A 14,574-nucleotide genomic window follows, 5' to 3' on the forward strand; every position below is an offset into this window, starting at 1 on the left:
CTGGGCTGTGGTGCAGCGGCTGGGCGTTTGGTCAGGAGTGTGTGTGTGTGTGTGTGTGTGATGATGGTCTCTCAGCAGCAGTCTCTCTTTACTCCTCTTCCTCCTCCTCCTCCTCTGTGATTGGTCGAGCTGTTCAGTTGGTGTCGTGTGCCGTCGTCTTTGCTTTTCTTTCTCTGTTTTCTTTTGTTTTCTGGTCAGGTTATTTCTTTGCTCTCACACGTTGAGTGTTTTTCTGTTTTTCTGCAGATCAGTGTTGTGTTTTTCATCGGGTTTCATCATAATTCACAGTTGAGTTTGATGTTCTGATGACCAGAGGAAGTCTAACCAAACCACTGATATTTGTGGTATTAGGATTCATAGGCTAAATGTGTATTCTTATCATAAAATACATAAAAAGTGTGTAGCAGTTGTATAGTTGTGTATTTTGCATGCTTTATTTCAAGTGAATAGCGTGTGTAGATGTTGATTGGCTTCAGTTCTGGTTGATCATTGTATTGTAGTGATTTACACCTGAAAGTGCATTGATTCTCAGTCAAGATGCTTGATTACAATCTGAAGTGTGTTGATCTGTTCCAAACCACTGTGCTGTCTACATAGCAACTATCCTCTACGACAGCACTGTCATGACACTGACAGCACCCAAACGCAGACAGCCAAAGGTTTAAACAAAAGACTTTCCTTGAATAATCATCCTACGATGGTGCAAAACAGGAATTCAAAAAAAGGTAGAACAAAAAGCGTGCCACGAAGGGCTAAACAAAATCCAAAATAAGGCACGGGGAATAATCCAAACACGATCAAGACGAGGACTAAGGACTGAGAATACAATGAGTCAATACAATATAGCAGGGAACAATACATAGAACTGGACTGTAACACAACGCACGGGACAGAAGACATGAGGGATTTAAATGGGAAGACTGACGGGGGCGATAACAGGGTAGCTGAGGGGCACAAAGCACTTACGGGAAACTAACAAGGAGATTATACGGGACAGGTGATGGGAATGAGACACTAACGGGAAGATGACGAGGAAACAAGGGGGCGGGGCCAAGGAACACGACACCGGAGCGAGTACATGGCACGTGTAAACAATGCCACGCCACTCTCCACATTAAACATGTGGTTCTGCCATGATCCTTCCACAAGACTCAAACATCCCGACAAGAAGAGGCAGAATCATGACAGGCACACTAACACACATTCATTCTGCTGAAACATCATAAAGTAAAGAAAACACAACTGGATTTGCAGTTTTTAATAATAATATTAAACAGGATTTAATGAACAAACATTTGAATTGAATTGGAAATAATGTATATTCTTCAGCAGCATATAAATTACAGTAAACCACTTTGAATTTATTTGTAATTCTTCTTCGTCCATCATCTGGCAAGCTGTTGGATTCTAGGATTGCCTTTTTAAACCAGGTGTGTTAGCACCTAAAGTGATTGTTGCCGAAAATTCTGTCATCATTTATTCTCTCTCATGTGTTTGTTAATCTGTATGTGACTCTTTCTTCAGTGCAACATGAAAGAAGATATTTTGAGAAATGGTTTTGTGTTCATACAATTACAGTCAATGGGGTTCATCGACATCCTTGAAAATAAATGTGCTCTGAAAAAGTTAAAAACTCATTCAGGTTGGACGTGACCAGGGAGTGGTTAAATGAAGTGATGCCTCAGAATACTCCCTATGCAGACAGCACACTGGGTTTTTGAACAGAGCTCCTAACATTACAACAGTTCAATATTATATCAGTTTAAGCACTTTCATGTTGTGTGGTTTCTGGAGCAGGTTTGTGGTTCTGGTGTGTTCAGATGAATACTGTGACATTATAAGCCATCGTACTGTAATCCTCCTCCCATACGACTGAAACAGCACTCTGTCTCCAAACGCCTCCAAGATCAGATCACACCTGTCATATATCTCACTTTCTCTAGACTCCACACCAAACCTCTGTATCGGACTAGTGATCATATCTGGATTATAGTGATGCTGTTGATCATCAAAAGAGTTTTATTTCCGCAAGTGATGGATTCTGAGGCGTTGGATATAAAGTGCTGCTGATCACACAGTAGCTCATGTTTACAGTGTCAGTACGGTATCAGTACGTCATGTGTGTGTGGCCTTGTGTGTCATCATGAGCCGAGATCTGGAGCATCACAGCTGCTCAGGATGCTCATGATGACGTCGCCTCTAACCTTCACTGTGATGATGTCAAACAGGTGAAAAGGTCATGCAGGATGATGAATTCACCTGTGACCTCTTCCGCTTCCTGCAGCTGCTCTGTGAGGGACACAACTCAGGTGAGTGTCAGCGGGACAAACATCTGACGACATTCTAGTGCAGACCAGCCGAGAGGAACAGTTTATAGACTTATTTATAGACCTGAAATGATTTAGTGGGAATCTGATATTTTAGTTTTCAGTAGGAAAGTCCAACATCGTGTTCAAAAATCAACCCCGGTTTTAACACGATTTAAACTAAAGTCCCAGTGAAATAAGAAATAACAATTCTTATTTTTTCATGAAATATTGCAGCGTTTATTGTAAATAGTCGAAGAGTGTGAGTCATTCTCCTTTTAAAAATCTTGTGCCCTCATAATCTTCGGTTAAGATCTGTAAATGCACCTCTGTCCTGTAATGACTATCCATTTTAAATGATGCATGTTATGGAGGCGTTCATGGAGGCTTTCATTTGTTCCTGGAAGTTACTAGTTACGCATGGAGCTGCGACTAAACAGACCGACTGAGGTAAACTTTTAACCCATTTAAAGAAGAAAGCCAATTAATGAATAAAAAAATGAAAGCCTTAAGCCTGTAGCATACTTCATTTTTTTACGTGTACGGATATACATACTCCGGGCTTCACTCACACTTAAGTTGTTCAACAAACCGAGGACATGCATTCATCTTCACGACGCAAATTAAGAAATTTTATGTGGTTAACACATTCGTTTTAAGAGCGTTGGGTGTAACTAGTTACTAAGTAATGAGTTACTGTAATTGAATTACTTTCCCCTTGAAAAAGTAAAGTAAGCTATTATTCTTGTTTTTCTGTAATTTAACTAAAGTTACTTCTGATGTCATTAAACTAAATACTGTGTGTAATATATAATAGTGGAAACGACATCAAAATTATGAGTCTAACTTTAAAATTTGTGCTTTAATGTATAATTCTCACATTTTTATACTTTGGTCAGATAATAAGAATATCTTATGTAGTTTATTATTATTTATTTGAATGAATTAAGAGTCGTTTCGTGTCTATTCTTGAATCACTGAACTAATCAAGGTTGATGTAGGATATAGAAAGTCATTAGTAATAAGTCATTAAACACTTTTTGGAGAGAGTCATGTGTACAGTAATCTAATTACACTATTGAATATGTCATTAGTAACTAGTAATTCGTTACTTCTTCAGATTTTTGATTGTAAGTGTGTAGTGTGCAGTTTTGTCGTGTCTTACAGTGTGTAGTTAACTTCACATCGCTGTTGTGTTGAGTGTTTGTGATCTGTTTGTACATCAGATTTTCAGAACTACCTGCGAACACAGACGGGTAACAACACAACGGTCAACATCATCATCTCTACAGTAGATTATCTGCTGAGAGTACAGGTGAGAGGTTTCTTTATTAGGACCATCTGACCACCACCATCTGATGACACACACCTGACACTCATCTACTGTGTGTGTTTGTGTTTTCAGGAGTCCATCAGTGATTTCTACTGGTTTTATTCTGGGAAAGACGTCATCGATGAACAAGGCCAGAGGAATTTCTCTAAAGCCATCAATGTAGCCAAACAGGTGTTCAACACACTGACAGAGTATATTCAGGTGAATCAAGCTCTGCTGCTGCTGTGTGTTAGAGATGGTGTGTGTGTGTGTGTGTGTGTTTGTGTGTGTGAGATATGATGCGAGTGTGTTAGAGATGGTGTGTGTGTGTATATGTTTGCGTGTGTGAGATATGATGCGTGTGTGTTTGAGATGATGTTTGTGGGTTTGTGTGAGAGATGTTGTGTAACAAACGTGTGTTGATGATGGGTTTCCTCAGGGTCCCTGCACAGGGAATCAACAGAGTCTGGCTCACAGTCGTCTGTGGGACGCTGTCGTTGGATTTCTACACGTTTTCGCACACATGCAGATGAAGCTGTCACAGGTACATCCACAATCCAAACAAATCCAATCAAACATGGAGAAAACAATGTTGAGTGAACGTGTCGTTTTCATTCTGAAGGATTCAAGTCAAATCGAGCTGTTGAAGGAGCTGATGGATCTTCAGAAGGATATGGTTGTCATGCTCTTGTCCATGTTAGAAGGTGAGATTGTTCGATTATGAGAAATGTGTCACCGTTTTTCACTGGAATAATAATTTGTCTGTGTGTTCAGGAAATGTTGTGAACGGGACCATTGGAAAGCAGATGGTGGATATGTTAGTGGAGTCGTCCAACAACGTGGAGATGATCCTGAAGTTCTTCGATATGTTTCTCAAACTGAAAGATCTGACATCATCAGACGCCTTCAAAGAGTACGACCCCGACGGCAAAGGGGTCATCTCCAAGAGAGATTTTCATAAAGCCATGGAGAGCCACAAACATTACACCCAATCTGAGACCGAGTTCCTCCTGTCGTGTGCAGAAACGGACGAAAACGAACTTTTGGACTATGAAGAGTTCGTCGAGCGCTTCCATGAACCGGCCAAAGACATCGGCTTCAACGTGGCCGTCCTTCTCACCAACCTCTCTGAACACATGCCACATGACTCTCGCCTCCAGACCTTCCTGGAACTGGCCGAGAGCGTGCTGAACTATTTCCAGCCATATCTGGGCCGGATCGAGATCATGGGCAGTGCTAAGCGCATCGAGCGTGTGTACTTCGAGATCAGCGAGTCCAGCCGCACGCAGTGGGAGAAGCCGCAGGTCAAAGAGTCCAAACGTCAGTTTATCTTTGACGTGGTCAACGAGGGAGGCGAGAAAGAGAAAATGGAGCTCTTCGTGAACTTCTGCGAGGACACCATCTTTGAGATGCAGCTGGCCGCTCGGATGTCGGACGCTGGCGAACGCTCGGCCAGCAAAGAGGACAGCGAGAGAGAGAAACCGGAGGAGGAGAGTCCCGAAATGGGTTTCTTCTCCATGGCCACCGTGAGGACGGCTCTGTTCGCTCTGCGATACAACGTCATGATGCTCATGAAGGTTCTGTCCATGAAGAGCATCAAGAAACAGGTGAAGAGAGCAAAGAAGATGACGGTGAAGGACATGGTCACGGCGCTGGCGTCTTTCTACTGGGGCGTCCTGCTGGGTCTCCTGCACTTCACCTTCAGCGTCGCTCGAGGGTTCTTCCGCATCGTGTACAGCAGTTTCCTCGGAGGCAGTCTAGTGGAGGGCGCCAAGACCATGAAGGTGTCCGAACTCCTGGCCAATATGCCCGATCCAACGCAAGATGAAGTGAGAGGAGAGACGGAGGAGGGCGAGAAGAAACCTGCGGACAGAACCCCGCCCGAAGAAGACCTGGCTGATCTGGCGGTGAAGGCGGATGACACCGATCTTCTGTCTGATATATTCGGTTTGGATCTGAAGAGAGAAGGCGGACAGTATAAACTCATGCCTCACAATCCCAATGCCAGCCTCACCGATCTGCTCAACGCCCCCGTTCCACCTCCGGCCGCACCGTCGCCTGGAGTACGCCGGAGACAGCAGGTACAGCAAACGCCGAACCGTGTGTGACTGTTCAGCTGTGTGAGCTTGATCAAAATCCTCTTTCTTTGTGTCTCTCCTTCTCTCAGACCAAGAGCTCCTCATCTTCAGCGGAGAACAACGAGATTACGGAAGACACCAAATCTGTGCCCGAGAAAGTCCAGTAAGTGACCAGAAACAATGGTTCTGTTCTAATGCCGTTCTCTCCGTGACGTTTCTCATTGTTTCTCACAGAGGTGAAAATGGAAAGAAGACTCAGAAGAAGAAGGAGGTGGATGAGGAGGAGGTGAAGCGTAAAGTACGACTTCACTACAGCAGATCAGACGAGCCGGACCTTCAGGAGTCTGCATTCTGGAAGAAGATCATTGCTTATCAACGCAAACTTCTGGTCTGCACTCCTCCTCACGTCATCTCATCACAAACACGCACTACTGAATATAACATGAGTCTATTGTGTTATTGTTTTTTTCTCTCCTGTAGAATTATTTTGCACGGAATTTTTACAACATGAGAATGTTGGCTCTGTTCGTGGCGTTTGCCATCAACTTCATTCTGCTGTTTTACAAGGTAACTCACACAAGAAACTGTCATGTAGTTGTGTTTTAACTCATCTCAAGCTACACACAGGAACGAATAAAAAAATTGTGGCCACAAATTTGCGGCTCTGTAGGGACACCCCTCTCTCTTAATGCGGACATGAGCCCCTTGTGGGCATTTATTAGCTCGCATTTGTTATGGTGGCGGCAGAGACTCCAACGTGTATGCACCCGAGATCACTCGAAAAAAAGAAAGAAAAAAATGATATAATGCATGTCCTCTTAGAACTTCTGTATGAATGAGACTTGAAATACTGAGGAATGTTGTGTCCAGATGTTTGATTTTACATCACGCATCACTCACATGTTCTTCAGGACATCTACAAATTGAGTTATTGTACTGTCTGATTTGTTTAGTAATATTGTATTTTGTTATCTAAGTAAACATTATGCAATTTAAATTAGTCAATTGTACAAATATGACATTATAAATATATACAGCATATATTTCTATGGCACTGTATTGCATTGCAAAGCAGTGCTACCTCAGTGTTGACACTAGAATCTAGATAGGGTCGAATTGTTTTTTTTAAATGTACATAACAGATTTTCGCGATGTTTTGTTCTCTGTCCGACTCATAAATGACAAACTAAACAAATGAATACTTATTGAGGTTAAATTGTATGCTTGAATTTGTCATTGCATCGATTATTTCACCACTAAGAAAAGTGACTTTCTTACTTCAGCTTTGAATCAGAGTTATTATAGTTTTCATTTAAGTTTTTTTTAATTTTAGTTCTGTCATGATAACTCTTGGAGGGATAGATTTAGGACTGTGCCGTCTAGAGTTTCATGGCAGAACCAGGTCATTAGGAGTTTCTGTATATGCTTGTGTCATTTTATAATTTGTTTAAATAAGTTAATTGTTTATTTTGATATATAAGATTAATACATTTCCCTTTCATTTCTTATTTCTGAGGCAACATTTAAATTTTTCCTTTGGTTAAGTTTTCCCCCTCAATTTTTAGGTCAATATTTGATTTGATTTCAACAGAGTCGTTTTAAAAGTTTTAATTTTAGTAAACAGAAATAACCTTGCTTTGAACATAAAACAACAGCATAAAAACATAAACTAACCTAAGATTAAACTTATCATTTTAGTGACATAATGAGGTGTTATCCAGCAAAACAATATTCATGTTCAGGGTTAAATTCTCCTCGGCGGTTGTTTTAGATATACAGCAAACTCTGGCGGTTCTAGTATTACGCCGTCTATAAAACATTTTTTTACTTCAGTTTCACGCTGAAATGTATACAGAATATTCACTTTTCTTTAGTTATATTTTGTATAAAAGTTCAATACCAATCATTGTGTGTTGAAGTGAATCAGTGGTGATGCTCATGATGGGCTTTTAGAGTGGACTTTGATCCTGTTTGTGTATGATGATGGATAAAGAGTCTGATTGTGTGATTGTGTGAAGGTGTCGACGTCTTCAGCGGTCTCTGAGGGGAAGGACGTGTTGTTCAGCGGTACATCAGACACCAGCGTTCAGTGGGATCCTCTGGGGTCCTCCAGCAGTCCACCCGTCACGGTTCACTTCGTCCTGGAGGAGAGCAGCGGGTACATGGAGCCCACCCTCAGGATTCTGGCCATTCTACACACCGTCATCTCTTTCTTCTGTATCATCGGCTACTATTGTTTAAAGGTGTGACATCACAAACATCTCTTAAACACGATATCAGAAGGTCTCATGAGAGTTTGAGAAGAGATGTCAACAATGTGTCAAACTGATCTCAGATTTGTCTCGTCTGCAAGTCAATATTAGTGAAGATCTCAATATCAACTCAAACATTTCTCATCATATTTACTCAAATCCAGATGATTTCACCTCGACAATCTACATTCATTCACACCTCCAGACTCTTCATTTGTTCCACAATCAGAGTTATATAGTTTTGATTTTAGATTTATTTAGTTTTATTAATATTTTAAATTAGATTTTGTTTTTACAGCTTTTATTTTTTCATGTTTATTTTAGTTAAAGTTGTATCAATTTTGGTATATGCTTTTGTCATTTTATAATTGATGTGTTTATTTTTTATGTTCCTATATAATATTAATTCATTTCTATTTTAGTTTTTGTTAATTATTTTAATTTTAGTTCTTTAAACCTATTTCAGTTTATCGTTGAGGCTACATTCCCAATTTTCCTTTAGTTACGTTTTCCCAATAATTTTTAGGTCAATATTTGATGTGATTTCAAGGAATTTTATTAAACTAAAATTACCTTGCACACAATTACAGTCGCATCTGATTCTCTGGGAGACTACATTGAGACTTAAAAAAAATCTCATGAGCTACAAAGAGCAACATATGAGGAATGATATTATCCCTCTTTTATCAAGGGAATTTGTGTTTGAATGTGCATTGTCAATATTAGAAGATATGAGAAGAGTTTGTTGTTATTGTTTGTGTTCAGTGTTTTCAGAAGATTCTTCACAATGTTGTTCAATCGCAGTATGTGAAATAATGAAAGCAAGACAGAGGTTTTTCATTCATGATGATAAAGTGCAATGATTCTAACACATGACAGATGATTTATAGTGTGTGTTGTGTTTGTCCGGCAGGTTCCTCTGGTGATATTTAAGCGTGAGAAGGAGGTGGCCAGAAAGCTGGAGTTTGATGGTCTGTATATCACCGAACAGCCGTCAGAAGATGATATTAAAGGTCAATGGGACAGACTGGTCATTAACACTCAGTGAGTCACACCGTCATGTTATTACCATAAAAAAACCTCATTATGAGCTGATGATGTACAGCCTCACATTATAGTCAACAACACCAGCGATGATTTAAAACAGATACAGCAATACAAGCATCTTTAAACATGAATATATGTGCCTGTGGAGTCATGAAAATAATAGTATTCTTATCCCGTCTGCAAATATATTAGCCAAACTTTAATTTCATCTGGTCCTGAATGAATGAACATTGTGAGAGTTTTGACTCCTCCGGTCTCTCTGCTGGTAATACTGTATGTTTAATGTGTGTTTAGTGTAAAATTAATTTGATCAGAAACATCACTGTGTGACAAGTTTAAGTTCAGTGACGGTCAAATAAGAACACAGTGTTTGAAACAGCAGACACAGAATATCAGAAGACAAGTGTTGGTCTTTTGATGATGCATCATGGGAAAATAAATCTTTGCAGTAATGATTCATTCACACAATAATTAAAACAGATTCATTTTAAATGCTTTGTATTATTTGCACACATTAAATGACCCTGGATTGGAGTTCTGGCAGACTTGCATTGTGTACACAGTCTTATGATGTTTTCTTCCTGTGCTAAAGATGAATGATCTCTGTCTCTCAGGTCCTTCCCGAACAACTACTGGGATAAATTTGTGAAGAGGAAGGTAAATGAGAGCTTACGAACACACAATGAGTGAACGGTGAAGAGTTCTGAGAGATAAACCCTGGTATGGTCTGAATCTGTGTTGTAGGTGATGGATAAGTATGGAGAGTTTTATGGTCATGATCGAATCAGTGAGCTGCTCGGGATGGATAAAGCCGCTCTGGACTTCAGTGACGCCCACAAGAAGAAGAAACCAAAGCGAGACGGATCCCTGTCAGCAGTGTGAGTGTCTCTCAGCATCCTGTAGAGGGCGCCCGTGTCGTTGTAAGGCCCCCTTTGTGTAGAGTGCATGGCTTTGAGGCCCGCCAAATTATATTGTGTAATCTTAAACTTAGAATTTTAACATAATCCGTTAGACAATGCTAGAACATCAATACTTTGGTTGGTGGTCTTATTTTTATGATGTTTGATTGCATGCCCCCCCTGGATCCATCTTGGAGCCCCCCAGGGAGGCACGGCCCCCAGTTTTTAGAACAACTTCTCAATGAGATGTGACGTGATGGACACGTGATGCTGGATTAATGGAAGCGTTTTTCTCTCTTCAGACTGAACTCCATCGATGTGAAGTATCAGATTTGGAAGTTAGGAGTGGTCTTCACAGATAATGTAAATACTTCCTCTTTCTATCCGTCTGTTCGTCTCGAGCGATTCCTGTCAGATATTCACAGGTTTGTGTGTTTCAGTCTTTTCTGTATCTGGCCTGGTACATGAGCATGTCTATTCTGGGACACTACAATAATTTCTTCTTCGCTGCTCATCTGTTGGACATCGCCATGGGCTTCAAGACCCTGAGGACCATCCTGTCGTCTGTCACACACAACGGCAAACAGGTAACATGTCAACCTGACATCATTACAATGTGTCATTATTAGGGATGTGTACTGAGAAGCGGTACTTTTTTGGACCGGTACATAATTGGGTCAATACCAGAGTATGGATAAGCTTCATGACAAACGATTCTGTTATTGATACTTGCGTTGTTTTATCTCTGTGTATTCGGGTGTTAAATGGCGGATTAGAGCCTGCTGCTGCCTGTCATTTACCATCCCTGAATGATGTCCAAATGGCCAAAGTTTTTTCTCAACATATGTGTGATATTTAGGGCCATATGATTTCCGTGATGTATTTGTAATCTGCTTTTTTTGCGTGTTTGTGACTGAAAGAGCGTCTGTGTTTCACAACTAGGAAGCTTCCGTCAAACACCCCTTTGCGGCTACCCATCAAAATAAAAGTCTGTTATTTGAGAACAAGTTATTACATTGTTTTTAATAATTCGGCCACAGAGTATATTTACTTACTTTATTAAATTTACGTAAATGTGCTTGCAAAATTATTAAAAATATTACATATAATTAAAAAAATATGACTTGCTTAAATAAATAAATACGGTGTACAGCCAAATAACAACAGTGATGTAAAGTAAATATGTTGAATTGCATTATGATGCTAAGAGCCATCAGTGGTATGATAATGAACACACACATGTTTTGTTATGTGGCATTTTCTATTAGCTCAGAAGCATTTGTGAACTGCAGTTCTAAAGCTCAGCTGTCATAAAGAAACTTCAAATGTTTAACATCTTTTCACATCATGTGTTTTGACATCAATTTACAGAGCGTAGTTTCGGTAACAGTATTGATAAGTACCGGGATCAAAAAGCAGTATCGATATTGATAAAGTCTTAACAATACCCATTATTACTCATTATTGTGAACTCAACTTCACACAAACTCATAAAGAACACAACACACTAATAAACACAAACATGATTGTGTGTGTGTAGTTGGTCCTGACCGTAGGTCTGCTGGCGGTTGTGGTTTATCTCTACACTGTGGTGGCTTTCAACTTCTTCCGTAAGTTCTACAACAAGAGTGAAGATGGAGAATCTCCAGACATGAAGTGTGATGACATGCTGACGGTGAGAAAGCAGAAATATCATTGTGTGTTTCAGCTGTGACGTAAATAACCAGAGGAGCTTCTGATGACTTTATTACTGTCATTCAGACAATCAGCCTCCATTAACCTTTGACCTTGACCCCGTGATATTTAAATGTGGTGTGCTGCTGTGCTCAGGGGTGTTGCTCTTTTAATTGGTGTGATGAGATGAGAAACATCGCTGCTCTGAGGATTATTTGTTGTTGCCAAGCACAAACGACCGGACGATCATTAGAAGCGCTCGACTAGAACAACAATGTCATTAACTCCACAACAATAAACACACACACACACACACACACACACAGAGAGATGTTAGATGTCTTCTGATTCACTGAAATGATCAAGTAGAACTGATCATGTAAACACACTCGGTGAACACAACACTTGTCATATATCTTCTGTGTTTTAAAGTCCCGGTGAAATTATATGTTACAATTCTTATTTTTTCATGAATTATTGCAGCGTTTATTGTAAATAGTCGAACAAAGTGAGTCATTCTCTTTTTAAAATCGGCCTGGGCGGAGCATCCGTTAACTCCTCCCCTTCTGCTATCAGTTCCATTTTAAAATGCAACGTCTGTTTTTATACATCCAATCAAATTGCAGAGAAAGACGAAAACCACGGCCAGTATTTTTCTCATCAGGAGTTCCATTTCACTCGGAAATACGCCAAAATACAGAAGGACAATAAAAATAAAGAAAATACACACACACACACACCTTGATTTGATATTTTTGCTCCTGGCTGAGATAAGTAGAATTGGGGCGTGGCCACATGTAGGGCGTGGTCATGTGTAGGGTTAGGGAGCGGATAAGGTGTTCATGTCTTCATGTTAAGAGGCGGAGCCACAGATAGGCCAAAAAAATTATTGCTAAAATATGTGATAGTATAAAAAAATATTTTTGAGTGACTTTGTGTATGTTTTGTGCACAGTGTTGTCTTCCCTCAACTTGAGTGTGTGTGTATCATCTAGAATAGCCAAGATGTTATGTATGTTGCTAACGTCTGTTTTTTTATTGTGTTTATATGATGGTCAGTGAGGTGTTGAGATGTTTGCTGAGTGCTTTACAAGGATGTGTGTGTGCGTGCATGTGTATGTGTGTGTGTGTGTGTGTGTGTCTGAGTGTAAGCAAGTGCATGTGTGTGCGTCTGTGTGTGCATGTATGAGTGGTGTGTGTGCACATGCGTGCATGTGTGTGTGTATGTGCATGTGTGTGTGTCTGTGTGTGCATGTATGATTGGTGTGTGTGCACATGCGTTCATGTGTGTGTGCATGTGTGTGTCTGTATATGCATGTGTGTGTGTGTACATGTGTGTACATGGGTGTGTGTGTGCGTGCGTGTGTGTGTGCGTGTAAGCTTTAATCTGTCAGAAGCAGCCATCCGTAGAATTCCATTTCTAGATCTTTTCTTTGTCTTTGTCTCAGTTTCTTCGCTGTCCGTCTCTCCTAATAAGGGAAGACAGTTTGATGGCAGAGGAAGTTTTGTGTGATGAGCAGCAGACTCCAGCACATTCACTTTCTCTCTTTGTGTTTGTGTTGTGTGTTTATAGATATGAACAGCTTCAGTTAACTGTGATATTGTCATTTAACATGAATGAGGAGTGCGATAAAACCCCTCTTTACTGTAGTTAAATCACTAGTTTATATGTTTTGTAGAGATTGTATAAATGTGTTTAACGTCGGAAGTGTTAATGGAACACAGTTCAATACCTATCATGAAGTTGTCAAGCAGTGTTGTATTAATGTGATGTGTGTGGATCACTGTTTTACAGCTTAAAATTCAGTTTGTCCAACCAGTTTATTCTTTCAGAACATCATTATAATATTTAGATTCTGTTCATTTAAAAATATTAACACCAAAAACAACCACTTCTCCAATGTGTGTGCTTGTGTGCAGTGTTATATGTTCCACATGTATGTTGGCGTTCGGGCTGGCGGTGGGATCGGTGATCAGATCGAGGATCCGGCCGGGGACGAGTATGAGATCTATCGCATCATCTTTGACATCACCTTCTTCTTCTTCGTCATAGTCATCCTGCTGGCCATTATACAAGGTGTGTGTGTGTTTGTTTGTGTGTGTGATGATGATGTGCTTGTGACTTTCTGAAGTATCTCATGTTTGTGTTTGTTTCAGGTCTTATTATTGATGCATTTGGTGAGTTAAGAGACCAACAAGAGCAGGTGAAAGAAGACATGGAGGTGAGACCACCATAAAGTGAAAATCATTCATCAAACTGTAATTACACGTGTGTTATGTACTTTATGTATTCAGACATGTTCTGCTTAATTCATGTCAAAATGAAGTGAATTCTGGAGAAGGTTTGATTTCTTCTACATAGAGTTGAGAATCAGAGAGAAACATTTTTGTGTGTTTTTGCTGTTTGCAATATAAACAAATAAATGATGAAATATATGAGGCATGATTAACATGGATTTGATGACACTCAAAGTCATTTGATTCTGGGACTTCAGTCATTAAACTTCAAACCTTTCATCCAAATTATGATATATTTTAAAAAAGTTGTGTCATGTCTATAAAACTAATATTATTATAATAAATTCTCTCTCTCTCTATTGAACTTTACACAAAACATCTTTTCAGCAGTATTCTGAATTTGGAATTCAGTATTCAGTATTTTGAAGTCAGAGGTTGATATTGAACTGCCGTTGTTTTCATTGGACTTTATGTAATATTTGCTGATCATTGTTGTGATTGAATTTGATTTAAAACATCACATTTCACTCTTTAAGTCTCAATGTTTTATTTAAGCTGAACATTATTTTGTTATCTTTTCAGATATTTTCATATATTTTAATGTGAATTTGATATTTGTTAAGATTCTGTCATTATAATGGTATTATCTCTCTCCTGACAGACTAAATGTTTCATCTGTGGAATTGGAAATGATTATTTTGACACCGTTCCACACGGCTTTGAAACCCACACGCTACAGGAACACAACCTGGCCAACTATCTGTGAGTC

The 14,574-nt window shown here is 39.7% G+C and overlaps 1 protein-coding gene across 7 annotated transcripts in view; it reads left to right on the plus strand.

Annotated features, from left to right (window-relative positions):
• Positions 1-14,574, plus strand: part of ryr2a (ryanodine receptor 2a (cardiac)) — an 87,469-nt gene that overhangs the window by 69,668 nt on the left and 3,227 nt on the right. For 4 of the 7 annotated variants that reach the window (XM_056771792.1, XM_056771793.1, XM_056771794.1 and 1 more), the window contains 19 exons: positions 2,229-2,309; positions 3,533-3,621; positions 3,712-3,840; positions 4,058-4,162; positions 4,241-4,322; positions 4,393-5,699; positions 5,786-5,859; positions 5,931-6,084; positions 6,177-6,263; positions 7,715-7,939; positions 8,862-8,992; positions 9,610-9,652; positions 9,740-9,873; positions 10,197-10,257; positions 10,335-10,481; positions 11,435-11,569; positions 13,488-13,644; positions 13,725-13,789; positions 14,467-14,567. In XM_056771792.1, the coding sequence (XP_056627770.1) occupies positions 2,229-2,309; positions 3,533-3,621; positions 3,712-3,840; positions 4,058-4,162; positions 4,241-4,322; positions 4,393-5,699; positions 5,786-5,859; positions 5,931-6,084; positions 6,177-6,263; positions 7,715-7,939; positions 8,862-8,992; positions 9,610-9,652; positions 9,740-9,873; positions 10,197-10,257; positions 10,335-10,481; positions 11,435-11,569; positions 13,488-13,644; positions 13,725-13,789; positions 14,467-14,567 (3,307 nt within the window). Of the gene's footprint in view, positions 1-2,228; positions 2,310-3,532; positions 3,622-3,711; positions 3,841-4,057; positions 4,323-4,392; positions 5,700-5,785; positions 5,860-5,930; positions 6,085-6,176; positions 6,264-7,714; positions 7,940-8,861; positions 8,993-9,609; positions 9,653-9,739; positions 9,874-10,196; positions 10,258-10,334; positions 10,482-11,434; positions 11,570-13,487; positions 13,645-13,724; positions 13,790-14,466; positions 14,568-14,574 lie in introns of all 7 variants that reach the window. The other 3 variants (XM_056771789.1, XM_056771790.1, XM_056771791.1) reach the window with 1 other exon arrangement.

This window comes from Triplophysa dalaica, chromosome 17, assembly GCF_015846415.1.
Source record: "Triplophysa dalaica isolate WHDGS20190420 chromosome 17, ASM1584641v1, whole genome shotgun sequence".
Classification (NCBI taxonomy): domain Eukaryota; kingdom Metazoa; phylum Chordata; class Actinopteri; order Cypriniformes; family Nemacheilidae; genus Triplophysa; species Triplophysa dalaica.